Raw genomic sequence first — 13537 nt, forward strand, 5'->3', positions numbered from 1 at the left:
GAAATCCCTGCTCAGGTGCTGTGTCCAGAGCTTTCCAAACTGAGCCCAGCAGGAGCAGAGATCCCAGCCCCAGCCCTCCCCACTGATGTTCTGTCTCCTGTTTCTCCCCCAGGCCCTGGACTGGCATTTCTGGCTTACCCAGAGGCAGTGACACAGTTGCCCATCTCCCCTTTGTGGGCAATACTCTTCTTCTCCATGCTGCTCATGCTGGGCATTGACAGTCAGGTAAAACTGGGGTGAAAACAAATAAAAATGCAGATTTTCTGCCACTGGGTGGAACCAGGTTTGATATGTTTATTTATATTTTATTTATTTCTATTAAGATTATTTTATAATTTAGTATTTATTTAATAATTTAGGATACTTTATTTACATTAGGATTATTTATTTTTATATTAGGATTTTTTGCTTTTATATATTTAGCTTTTGTATTTTTCATATATTTGTAATCCTGCAGTTCTTCAGTGTATAACTCTAAACTCCACACACAGTACCAGCTGTTGCTTTCCCATTTTGGTCAGACACAATAACACAACAGGGCTCTCCACTGCCAGCTGGAACTGGGGAAAGATGGTCCCTGGAATAATCAAATAAGGAATAGGAGGCACTGAGGAAAGGCTGAGTAAAAAACTGATGCTTGAACACTTTTGCTCTTTCATGAACTGTTGGAAGAACATGAAAAATGGGCAGAAAATTTATACTGCAGGCAAAAAGGAGCTTAACTTTGAAATACTCCCTGTTAAATCCCAATGTTAAAAATCCCTGTGCAATGTTCAGCTGCTAGGAGACACTGGGATATGTTTTACAAGATTTGGATGCCACAGGTATTTCTGAAGGGTGGCTCCAGAACTCACCAGTGGAGCGAAAAGACCTAACACATATTTAATTTTAAGATTTGGAGTTAATTCAGTGGGCAATGGGATCATTACTGAGGATATTCTGGGTTTTGATATGTTCTGAAAACATTCCCAAAGAAAAGGATCACAAATGTATTGGTTCAGGCCGTACCTAAGCTCTGGGTGGTATCTGACAACTGGAAATGAAGGAGGAGGCTCAACCCTGGGGTTTGCAAATCCAAGATATTCTCTGTCTAGATTAAACTATTAAATAATTAAGGCATGGAATCATTAGAAACATTGATTGTGACACAAATAAAAAAGCACACAGCATGAGAGAAAACTGTTTAGAAATAACAATGTCCAACAAAAGCTTCTGTTGATTGGTGCTAATTTTAATCCAGGGAACAACCCCATTGGCAGCACTCAGGAGAGCACCCTGCCTTATTTTACAAGGAATACTTGGAGGACTGGATCAGGGAAGTCCTCCCTGGCTGCTGCACTCTTGGATCATTTTTATGAGCCCAATCCTAGGCAGATGTGTTAATTTACTTGCAGCTGCAGTTGGCAAAGCAGCACCTCCCAGTCCCTAGCACAGCCTTCCCAGCACATTAAGAAATATGGGATTTACTGCCTTAGCACTGCACCAGTCTTTCAGGAGAGAAAATCCATAATTTTCTATAAATCCAAACTAACTTCAGTCTGTGAACACAAAAAGACCAAGAAGGCATTTTATCCTGGGAAATGAAAGAAAGTTGAAAATTTACACTTTCTATTTCTTTGTTTTTCAGTGAGCTTCAGGCTTGACATTAGAACGCACTGCTCGATCTGGGGGGAAAGTGTTGTGAAAAATTGGGTCAAAAATATTCTTGAAAGCACTTGTCTCTAGGCAACTAACAGCTGAGGAAGGTGGTCTAATATTATTAAAAGGAATATGTATCTACAGGCTGTCATGCTCTCTGCATTTTCTGTCTGTCACTGAAACATTTCCTCCACTGTAATTTACAGGAGCTGTAGTCGTTGGTTGAATTCTACTAGCTCTGCTGAAAATTAATAAAACTTCACTTACCTTCTGGTTTTCATATTTCAGCCACCATAATGATAACATTCTTCTGAATATATATACACAGAAGGATTCTGGAGTGTGGCCATGATTTCCATTTGGAGGACACGGCCTCAACAGAAATGTTTTCTGGGAATACAAAGAATATTTGATTTATTACATATGACAGTCATATGAGAATCTTTAACCTTCTGCATGAAGCACCATGGTCAGACTTTCTCTGTGTGCTGGCTTTCTTGTATGGGAGTAAATCACATAAAAAAATAAGTTTATTTTGTAGAATTGAGGGATCAAAGCCCTCAACTGTACGTTTATCATTTTTATTACAATAAAAGAGCCGTTCCTGTTCACAGAGTGAAATCAACAGTTCATAGCTTAGAATTTTGAGTGTTCCTCGAGCTGGAAATCTTTTTGCACAGATCTCTTTCGACAGAAACAAGGATATTCAGGAGCAGAGCTTCCACTGCCGTCAAGCGAATTTTCACTTCTCGCAGGACGGCTGCAGCCTTAGGCCAGGGAAGGGTCAAACTGCTCCCCAAAACTCCATGCTGGGCTCTGGGCTGTGGTTTGTGTCCAGCTGGGCTCTGGACTGTGTTTTTTGTCCCCTTTCCCTGCAGTTCTGCACCGTGGAAGGGTTCATCACTGCCCTGGTGGATGAGTTCCCCAAGCTGCTGCGCAACCGCCGCGAGCTCTTCATCGCCGTGGTGTGCATCGTGTCCTACGTGATAGGGCTGTCCAACATCACTCAGGTACTGCTGCCCTGGGCTCTGCTCCACCCAGCAGCAGCCTTCTCCCTTCCCCAGTCCAGCCAGGAGTCTCTGCCAGCCACTGGATTGTCAGGGATTGGCGCTCACCAGGGTCTTGGTGCTTTAAGCGTAGAATGCCCTGTGGTGCCTTAAGATTTTAGCTTTGATATTTTTATTTGTATTTTATTTTTTTAATATTAGGATTATTTATTTTTTTATATTAGTATTTTCTGCTTTTATATATTTAGCTTTTGTATTTTCCATCTATCTGTACTCCTGCAGCTCTTCAGTGTGTAGCTCCAAACCCCACACACGGTGCCAGCTGCAGCTTTCCCAACAATTCCTCTCCAGGCCTGGCACTCAAGGACACCTCACTGCCTCAGCCCCAGGGATGGGAACAAAAGGGACTTGGGGAGCAAACCTGGGCTCAATGACTGCATTACCTGCAGCTGGAATGGGAAGATTAACCCCAATGTGCAAATGGACCAAACTTATAAAAGGATAAAAACCCATGAGCCGTAGCCCATTTTTGGGGGCGTTTCATCTGCCCAAAATGTACCTGAAGGCCCTTCAATAAATAGAACTCCTTTTTATTCCCTTAATTCTGTTTGGCCTCTGGTTTTAGGTAGTCCCAAAAAGGAATCACCTGGGTGTCCCCTGCAGGGCTCAAGGACAGTGAAATACACATCCCCACACTCTTACAGTCCAAAAAGTGGCAGCTGGAGATGCTGACTTTGCAAACTGTTTGAGGGAAATAATGAATGATTAAATTATTATTAAATTATCAGATAAATAGCAAAAAGTTAAATGAAACTTCAGTTTGAGCAGCAGCAATCTTAATTTTGTCAGGGTTGACCTCAAGCCATAAAAAAATTTAACATGTTTAATTTACACTAGTGGGCCCTAACCTACCCACCAGTTAGTTTGTATTTTACATTTTGAAGCTGGAGGCCTTGTTCTATTTTTCATACTTTCTTTTCCATTTCAGGGTGGAATCTATGTGTTTAAGCTTTTTGACTACTACTCTGCCAGTGGAATGAGTCTCTTGTTCCTCGTATTCTTTGAGTGCATCTCGATATCCTGGTGCTATGGTAAACAGCCTGTTTGTATTTTTCCCCTAAGCTTTACACACCCTGAGGATAATTCATCCTCTGATCTGTGCATGTGCTGGGGTGGAACTGAAAGTGGCCTTGGTTTCTGTGGATGTAATTCAAAGTTGGCTTGTGGAAGGTGCTGCTGCCTTTTAAACACCCTACCTAGAGGCCTGGGAGCCACAAAGTGTTTCAGGAACATTAAGAGGGTGATATTCCATCTCTTTTCCTGTCCCACTTCTTTGGGAAGCCTGGATCTTCACAGGTGTTGGGTACATATTGCCTCAGGGCTCTTGGGATTTGTAATATTTCATTTTTCCAGAAGTTCTCTCACTAAAGAGTCCTGCAGTGAGCCAGGCTCCTTGGTCAGTTAGGGAATAATCACCTTGAAATATCCAGAAGCCTAGACCCACAGTCTCTGGCTCTAAAGATTAATGGATCTGTGGGACTGGTCACAGAGCATTTTTGACCTCAGAGCTGTGTCAGCTCCTCTGAGGAGCTGCTCCCATCATCACTGAGGCACTCCAGCTACTCCAGGAGCCTTCCTGCTGGATTTCAGTGGGCCTGAGAGGATGGAACAGCATTTAATAGGCAAGAACCACTGCTGGTGAACCCAGCAAATAGAAAAAGACACCAAAATTCTCCAGAAATCACAGACTGTTCTGAGCTGGAAGGGACCCCACAAGGAGCTTAAGTGGATGGTCCATACAGGGCTTGAACCACACCTTGGAATTATCAGCTCCAGGCTCTGACCTTGAAGAAATCAAAGCCGAGAATTTGTGACAGACACAGCTTTGGGAGGCTGGTGCAGAGCAGCAGAAGCAGGAGGGCCCCTCTGATTTCAGCTCCACTTCTGCCCATGCATGATGGGCACTGCAATGAAGCTGTTTAATGCTGGGATGGGTTGGGTGGGGGTATAATTGTAAAATACCCTAAATTTCTCATTCTAATATAACCTAGAGTTGAAATCAATCAAGGGTGTTTCTTGCATCTAACCTTCTCATGTGCAACTTCCTCATTTGGCATGGGAATAAGTTTGCTGGTCTCTAATTAATTATGATGTGGAAAAGTGAGAACAGGTGATTTTTGATGATCTCGAGCTTGCACACTTTTTTTGCCATCCAGACAGAGGAAAAGTTATCTTGAGATCTTTGTAGAGCTTCCAAATATAATCATAATTTATGACAATGTCTCTCAGAACCACTGAGCTTCCCATCAACTCCACTACCTGATATGTTTCTGTGCTGTTTCTTATTTCTATATCCAGGTGTTAATAGATTTTATGACAACATCCAAGAGATGGTGGGATACAGACCCTGCATCTGGTGGAAACTCTGCTGGTCCTTTTTCACTCCTATCATTGTGGCAGTAAGGAACAAACTTTTATTCTCTGGTTGAAAGGATGTGAATGAGTGGCCTGGGTGCTGCAGCCTTGTCCTTTCCACCCCCATAGGTTCATATTAGTTCTGCCCTCGCTCCTTTTTTAAGGATTTGAACAATTCATTGAAGACGATAAGCAAAGAGCAGTGTCATTCCAGGAAGATTGTGCCCCAGAAAGAAAAGACAAGATTTTTATTAGACTTCTGGAAATGCTCAAGAGGTTGATTGGCAGAATTAGAAAACTGTGGGAACAAATTTTGACTTTTTTTTCTTTTTATTTTTATTTTTATTTTTATTTTTTTTTTTTTTGGTGTTCTAAAATAGAATATAACAATCTAAACTCTAAATTTCCCACACACAAAAAAATGCCACCATTCTGTAAACTGAATTCCTCCACAAGAACTTCTGGTGACAGAGCAGGGTTCTAAAATCGTGTTCTTCCCTCATGGGATTCTGTGGCATATATCAATCATTTTGTACTACATTGCTGTGGGGTTTCTAGCAAACTCTGCAAGGAATCTGCACTGGAAACCACAGGACAGCCTTTTCCTGATTCTAGACTTTACCCAGTTAATCCCATTCAGTACCTTGTGAAGTAGTAAGCAAAGAAATGTAAAAGTACTGCACATACACTGAAGCCACTTGCAACGTAACAAACTAATCAAGCAGCCACTGTTACCCATGAGCCAGCATTTAACCAGAGAAAATCAAATGAGGAGCACTAAAAGTGTTAGCATTGAGGGTTCCTCAAGTCATCCCTGCCCAGATCAAGGCAGATTTCATTTTTGTAAAATACAAGCATTCAGGAAGGCATAAGAAATACATTTTATTTTAGTGGCACAGGAGGAAGATGCCAAACATTGTCAAACTGGCCAGATTTGTCAAGTCCTCAGCAGAATATGCTGCCCAGCCCAGCTCAGAGCAGGGACAAAAATCTGCCTCTGCATCCTCCTCTGGGAATCTGTCCTGCACAAGGCCTCAGCCTGGGATCAGAACGAGCCTTCCTCTCTCCTGATTCACTTTAGCAGGTTTTCATGGCTGGTTTAGACTTTTGAGACAGGCCAGGACAGGAGTTTTTCCTGGGAATAGCCTATGGAATACTGCATCTGCAGGGCATCCTTGGAGAACATCCCAAAAGCAACGTGTGAGCTGCTGCTCAATGGCACCATGTACATGTCCACAGGTATTCCCAGGATTCCTATTTTCCCCAGCAGCCCCTTTTCCTTTGGCTCTGTGCAGCTTATACAAGGAATTTACTGGTACCAGCAGCACACTTGGATTATCTGAGGAGCAGGTTTATACGTGAAAATACCGCGTTAAGGTGAAACATTCATTTTGGTAAGAGGCATCTTAGGAAGCTCCAGAAAAACTCTTGAAGGCAGAACACTGTGGGAATCTCACCCCAAACCCTCCCTTCTGCTTTTGCAGGGAGTGTTCATCTTCAGTGCTGTGCAGATGACCCCGCTGACCATGGGGAGTTACGTGTTCCCAAAATGGGGCCAGGGGGTCGGCTGGTTCATGGCCCTGTCCTCTATGGTGCTGATACCTGGCTACATGGCATACATGTTCCTAACCCTGAAAGGCTCCCTAAAACAGGTAAGTGCCTGTCCCGAGCCCCTTGGCACCTGTGCAGTCAAAGACTGCTGGGCATTTCTTTCCTGACATCTATTTGCCCCTCAGATAATTTGCTCTGAGCCAAAAAAAAAAAAAAACATAGAAGCGCCAACCAAAAGACAAGAGAGTGTCTGAGCCATCTGTTGCTGAACACAATTCCCCACGTTCCACAGGGTCTTTATCTCTGCTCTGGCAGCTGCAGACACTTGGCATTCCAGCTCCTCACACCTAGAAAACAGAGGAGAGGTTTGCAAAATATGGAAATTTGTCCTGATTAATGCGAGACACGCGGCCGTGGATCACGGCAGGGGATGCTCTGGGGAGCTGGAATCAAAATTAGGGACTGAGCTACAGAACTCTGGGATTGTACGAGTCTGCTCAGTCACCCTGCTCTGCATCTCCCTGCTGGCCCCCAAGGCTTGAGCTCCTGCATTTCACCTGCTCTGAGTCACACCTGCCCCACTCTGCTGCAGCTGGGAGGGAGGACATGGAATACCTTGGGAGCACTTCCCTCCAGCCTTTATTTAAGGGATTTCTGTGAGCAGTCACTTTGTGAAGAATATTAAGGGATTTTTTTTCTCATTTTCATCCTCTCCCTGACTGCTCATCCTGTTTTTTAAAGGAGGTAACACTTTTCATAGAAGCCAGTCAGGGGTTTTGCAGTCAGTTTTTATTTCAGTCAGTCTTTATTTCAGTCAGTCTCCATTTCCGTTGGTTTTGAGGCTCTCAGAGATGTACTGCTAAAGGGGTGGGGAATGTTGACCACGTTATTGCCTCACACACTGTTCAGGAACCACCTACAATCACCAACCTCATTTTTTTCAATCTGGGTGGATACTCAGTTTTCCCTCTCCAGCTCCTCCTGTACATCACAGCCAGTTCTCCAGCCCAAGCACTGAAACATTCTGTGATTGTGGGAACCAAAGACTGTCAAAAGGAATTTGTCAGAGCTTCTGGAATATTCTAAAATCAGCTGACAGAGCCATCTTTGCAAAGGGCTGGATGATCTTAAGCAGAATTGACGAGTGATGCTTACGAAATGCTCAGATCTTGATCCAAATATTTGTCTTCAGCAAATTTTGAAGGACTCGGTTAAGCTTCAAAGAAATCTGCAGAAAAAATTTGGGTTTTGATTTTTTTTTTGTTCTCCCCTGCCTTTTCTTAGCTCCTACATTTTGAATAATTTTCCCTTGGTCTTACGGAAAATTTTAGATGCAAAAGGAGAACTCTTCCCCTAAAATACAGCTGCTGTTTGGGCAGGATAGTGTGAGACCATGGTTAAAGTTCCTCATCTCAGCCTTGTTGTGGATTGAGGGCTCATTTTTGAAAGCACTGGCAAATTAAGTGATGGGAGGAGCCTGCACCAGTGAGAGGCTCTGAGGAGCCAAACTGGGATTTCTTTTGAGATACAAACATGAGCTGGGCAGAGGAGCTGAAGGAGCAGAGAGGACAAAAGGACAAGGAAAGACAGAACAGGAATAAAACACTCTGAAACACAAGTGTGTTTCACCTGGTTTGTCCTTGGAGGAGCTCTCAGCTCTCCTGGGGAGATGCCCATCACTCTGGTGCCCAGCACTGCTGCCCACTGCCCACTGCAGCCCTGTGCTGGACGCTGGGCTCATGGCAGAGCCTCTCCTCACTGCTTTTCCCCAGGAGGGCTCCTTGTTGGCACCCAGCATTTGGCACGGGGTTTTCAGCTCATCCTGTCACGTTCAGGACAGAGCTGGAATTCGATTTAGTGGAAGTGGCTCACTGCTGGTCCCTGGGAGGATAGGCAGTTGCAGAGAACTGCCTTTAAATATTTAGGAAAAAAAAAAATAATAAGGTTAGAAAGAGTTTTTTGGCTGCCTCACATTTACTGTTGTCCTTTGAACAGCGCATCCAAGTGATGATTCAGCCAAGTGAAGACATCACCCACCCTGAGAACGGGCCAGACCAGGCCCAACAGAGCAACTCTGCCAACAAAGAAGCCTACATCTAAACGCCTCTCTCGTCCAAGTACCGCTCCTCCTCCAGAAAAACAAAAAATATGGTTGAGTATGACCACAAATTCACATCTGAGAATATAATTACCTACCTCTAGTGGCAAAAAAAAAAAAAAAATACATATTAATAAAAAAAAAAAAAAGGAAAAAAAGCAACAAGGTCATCTCCACTCCGAGGGAATCGCCATGGGTTCGATCCAGCCGTCGCGAGCTCAGATGTTTGACAGTGTTTTTGTGTTCTCCAGCAATCCACAGACTGTTAATGTTTTTATCCTTTCACAATGATAGTTGCATACCTTGGAATTTGTAAATTGATGTGCCAAGACCTTTTTAATCTACCTTTTAGCACGACTATTTGAAGTTTTGTGCTGCTGATTTTTAGTAGTTGATCACTATTTCTTACTGCAGAATCCCAAGACTGTTATTTCTGACTTTGCAGGAGTAAAATTAAGTTTGGAGTTGTTTTGTACAAAGAGAATGGAATATTTTGTAAACAAGTGATTTCCAGTGCTAAAGTCTGCCCTTAAAATTTGTTCCAGCTGAGGCCATTTGAGGGAGGAAGAGACTCTTCCTTCAATTAACAGCAGGCACAGCCTTTATAAACATTCCTAGTGCAAAAATTTAGTTGTTTGTGGCATAGCAGCCCAGGCCAAACACACTGGCTGTGCTCAGCCTTTCAGGGTGACTTTCGAACAAGGTCATAAATTTCTTTAGACGTACATATCTTGCTTCTTACAAAAAGAAGATATTTGTGTGAATCAATGTTAGAGGCATCAAGATGACTTTTAACTTTTTTAGCAAAGTAATAGCCAAGAGCTCTTAAAGATTCCCAGGAGTAAAATACAAAGTATTTGCCATTCAAGCTCAGACTCCCTGAGCTTTTATCATGCTGTTGTCACTCTACTATTATTGCATTGCCACCAAAATAGAAACCAAAACAACGGCTTAAAGAAGTAAGTTCCAATTTTGGGCTCGATTGAACCTGCTAGAGAACTTTCCCAGCTCCCAATCCCAAACTCCACATGGTCAGCACTTTGAGAGCAGTGGGATTTCCATTTCCAGGGGCTGGGTGGTGCTGAGGGCAGGAGGGAGAGCTCTTTGATCCCGATGCAATCCCGCTCCGGGCTCCGTCCTGCGTCTGCCGCACGGCCAGAGAGCCCGGCCAGCCCCTGGAAGTTTTCCCTGGGTGGGGAATGCAGCGGGAGCCCCGGCTGGCATTTCTCGTTTGGCAGCTATAAGACGGGCACAGAGGCTTTTTTTTTTGGGAGGGTGATGTTTGATTGTAAATGACTGTGACAGAAATGTGCAATGAAAACATGCTTTTCAGCAAACTTTTTTGTGCACCGTACAATGTTAGATAGCACAATTTATGTAGAACTACTACGTGGAAAAAAAAAAAAACATGTTACCTGTGAATGTTGGGTTTTTCGTTGTTCTCGTCTGAAGGTGACAAACATGTTCTTGCAATAAGGTATTATTCTCAGAATGTCAAGCACATTATGTAGAAATAATATATATATATAATACACATGTATTTCAAACTACATCCTAAACTCTCAGAGTATGTTGGGTAGATTCTAAACTGTTTCATACCTAGGTCAAATATAAAATACTACGAGATCTAAGCTCCATCCTAAACGGCCATAGCTGAGATGCAAACATCCTGTAAGTCTTTGGGATTTAGAGGAACCCCTACATCCTACACAGACATCACACGTGATACATCATACTTGTGGATTTCATTAGACTAAGGATAAAAACTCCAACTTTCTCTTTATTGTTTAATGTAACCGAGTCCCATGTTGTTCTAAGAAAAATGCAGTATTTAATGTTTGATTGTAAACAATTATGACAGATGTTTGACAGACCTGCTCTTTAGCAAAAAGCTGTACAAACGTTATCACATAGCACAAACTAGTGTTGTAGAACTACTGTGTGTAAAGTGTGAATAGCTGTATCTTTTTTGTAGTACTTGCCCTGAAAAAGAAAGATTATTGTATGATCATATATGCTTTTTGCAATAAGGAAATATCCAACACCAAGCAAATCTATCTCTATATAAAAATATATATGTAATATATACATATTCAAAAATATATACAGAGCCTGTTTAAAAGAGTACAGTATTATTTAGTAAATTGCAACCTGTTCTATGGACCAAATGTAAAATATTTATAAATTAAGATGCATTTTAAATGTCTATAAACGGTGTCATAATTAAAGCACGATTGTTATGTAAGTTTCCAAGAGTTTAGAAGAAAAAGAATAAAGGTTATATTATACATTAAATTCAGAATTTTGCAGTCTTTCATTGGACAAACCCAATCTGTGCTATTTTCAAGTTCCAAATGTGTCATTTATATAAAAATATCCTTTAAATACCAAAACGCTGTATCCCATTTGTGATGTGTATAATTAATCCATGCTATTCCTACAATGTAATTAGTATGTGCATACATTACACAGGGAGCTTAAGAGGTGACAGCTAATAGCCCTTCCTGGCATCCTGCTGCTCCAATTCTCCTGCGAGAAGATGGCAGAGCGAGCTCCACGAGAAGGAAAACAACGGATTTTGGAACGTTTTGGATGGTTCCTCGGGTTCACTCCAACTGTGAGCTGCAGCACCTCCCTGGTTTTGGAGCCATCCCAGGGCTGGATACTCCCAGGCAGATGATCCATGGCTCCAAAAGCTCCGTGCTCCTGTCTCAGCTGCCCCGGCAGGGTGGGAAGATGCGGAGAAGACGCGGAGAAGAAGTGGCGGCGCAGCTGCGATGCCGCTCCTGGGCTCGGGATTTAATTATCTGCCTGCAAAAGTGGAGCAGGGCTTCATGCTGGGGAAGAGCCTAAGCAATTTAGAGGACCTGATTAGAATGGAAAATGCTCCCAAGAGAGGCATCTGGAATCACAGCCTTCAAGGGCCAAGTGCTGACCTTCGGCAGGAGCGCACGGCGATGGCACGGCGGGCAGGAGAGGTCCCAGAGCCTTCTGGAAAAGGGGAGGTGGCAATTTTGGGATTACAGAGGGAAATGAGAGGGAATGGGAGAAGAGGAGCCCAAGGGCTGTCATTGCTGGATTTCTGGCTGGGGGTGGTGGGAGGGCAGGGGGGCAGCAGGAGATGAGAAGCAGGAAGCTTCTTGGAGGATATTGCGTTAGTGCTGTGATATTTCCATGTTCTCCTGGAGGAATTTGCTCTTGCCGTGCTGCAGAAATCCCAACAGCAATTCAACAAGAAAAATGCAAATAAGGTCACTTCTTCCCTACAGGACTGCAGGATGCCCTGGGAGAAATCCATGTCCTTGCTGGTCAGGAGTATTAGTTCAGCTACATGTGCTTTTATTCTAAAATAACACTGTTGCTTTTGGGGTTTTTTTGTTTGCTTTAAGCCTGATTATTTCTGTTTTGTTCTGCTCAGGCCAGGATAGCATTACAATTAACTATTAGAACTGCTCAGCCCCCACTGCTGACTGGTTCTTGGGGGCTGGAGCCCAAAGGCAGGGCGATCCCATGGCACAGGGCAGCAGCTCCTGCTGCCAACACCCCTCCGTGGGCACTGCCCAGCAGGCAGCAGCCAAAAGGGGCTGCACTGAAGCATTTGGACATCCACCTCTTGATCCCTTTCCCTCCAGGATGGATTGGCTCCACTCCCAGGACGAGGAGATGTTGCACAGCAGAGACAGACACCCACGGACAGACACGGCGAGGGAGCAGAACACCAAATCCTCCCTCCCAGCACCTGAAGGGATCGGCTCAGAGCTGCAGCAGCTGCCAGCCCCTGTTTGACTCTGCCAAACCACCACAATTACCCACTTTCACTGCTCAGGGAGGAAGGCACCAGCCTTTACATCCTAAAGGCTCTTTCTACTCCCCCTCGCTCTCTTTTCCCAGTTTCTTGCCCTGCTGGGGGTGTTTAAATAAACCAAATAAAAATAAGGTGCAAGGAGGGGATCTACAGTTTCTTTTTCTGCAATCAAAATTACTTCCTCTCTTCTTTTCCAGAAGTTAAAAAACTAAAAAAAAAAAAAAAAAAAAAAAAAAAAATTAAAAAATATTAAAGCACAAATTGAGTAAAGTAAACAAAATATTCACCCCTCCACAGAATTTGGTATTCTTAAGAAGCTGGTCCAAGTATTGCAACTTCTCATTCCTGCCTTTACAGTCAATTACATCACTCTTTCCTGCTGACAATTGATGGAGAATGGGCAAATTTCCTCTGTTTTCACAGAAATCCCATTAACTTTTAGAGTTGCATTCTTGTGGTTTGTTCTTCCTTCTGACCACACACTACACTGGCACTTTCATTCAGGATTTGTCATTATTTTTAAAATTTATGGATTGGTGGGAGAGAATTTTTAGCCTATTTACAAGAGCATGGAGTGCCAGGACACGGGGAATGGCTTCACACTGGCAGAGGGCAGGGTTAGGTGGGATATTGGGAAGGAATTCCAGCCCTGGCACAGGTGCCCAGAGCAGCTGTGGCTGCCCCTGGATCCCTGGCAGTGCCCAAGGCCAGGCTGGGGCTGGGACAGTGGAAGGTGTCCCTGCCCATGGGATGATCTTTAAGGTCCTTTCCAACCCAAACCATCCTGTGATTCCATGATTCCATGATTTTGCAGCTTCACATCTGATCACTTTTCCCCCCAGGTTTGTGAACGGTCTCACATTCAACTCAGCAGCAAATCCTGAGTGATTATTTTGGACTCTCAAGCAGGCTGAAGTAATCCTGTGAGTTATTTGTGAGTCATAAGTACATGCTGGTGCTAAATGTGTCCAACCGTGCCTAAAAGAAGGACAGGATGGATCAGGCATTGTCACCAGGACAAAA

At 43.5% G+C, this 13537-nt stretch overlaps 1 protein-coding gene across 3 annotated transcripts in view; it reads left to right on the forward strand.

The window, feature by feature from the left end:
• The window catches only part of SLC6A1 (solute carrier family 6 member 1), a 61639-nt gene extending 50628 nt beyond the window's left edge, over positions 1 to 11011 (forward strand). For all 3 annotated transcript variants that reach the window (XM_077786053.2, XM_077786054.2, XM_021530469.4), the window contains 6 exons: positions 113 to 225; positions 2517 to 2648; positions 3634 to 3736; positions 5004 to 5104; positions 6545 to 6712; positions 8607 to 11011. In XM_077786053.2, coding sequence (XP_077642179.1) covers positions 113 to 225; positions 2517 to 2648; positions 3634 to 3736; positions 5004 to 5104; positions 6545 to 6712; positions 8607 to 8711 — 722 coding nt within the window. In that variant the 3' untranslated portion in view covers positions 8712 to 11011. The remainder of the gene's footprint in view (positions 1 to 112; positions 226 to 2516; positions 2649 to 3633; positions 3737 to 5003; positions 5105 to 6544; positions 6713 to 8606) is intronic.
• Positions 11012 to 13537: the final 2526 nt, after the last annotated feature.

This window comes from Lonchura striata, chromosome 12 (assembly GCF_050655825.1).
Source record: "Lonchura striata isolate lonStrDom1 chromosome 12, ASM5065582v1, whole genome shotgun sequence".
Lineage (NCBI taxonomy): Eukaryota > Metazoa > Chordata > Aves > Passeriformes > Estrildidae > Lonchura > Lonchura striata.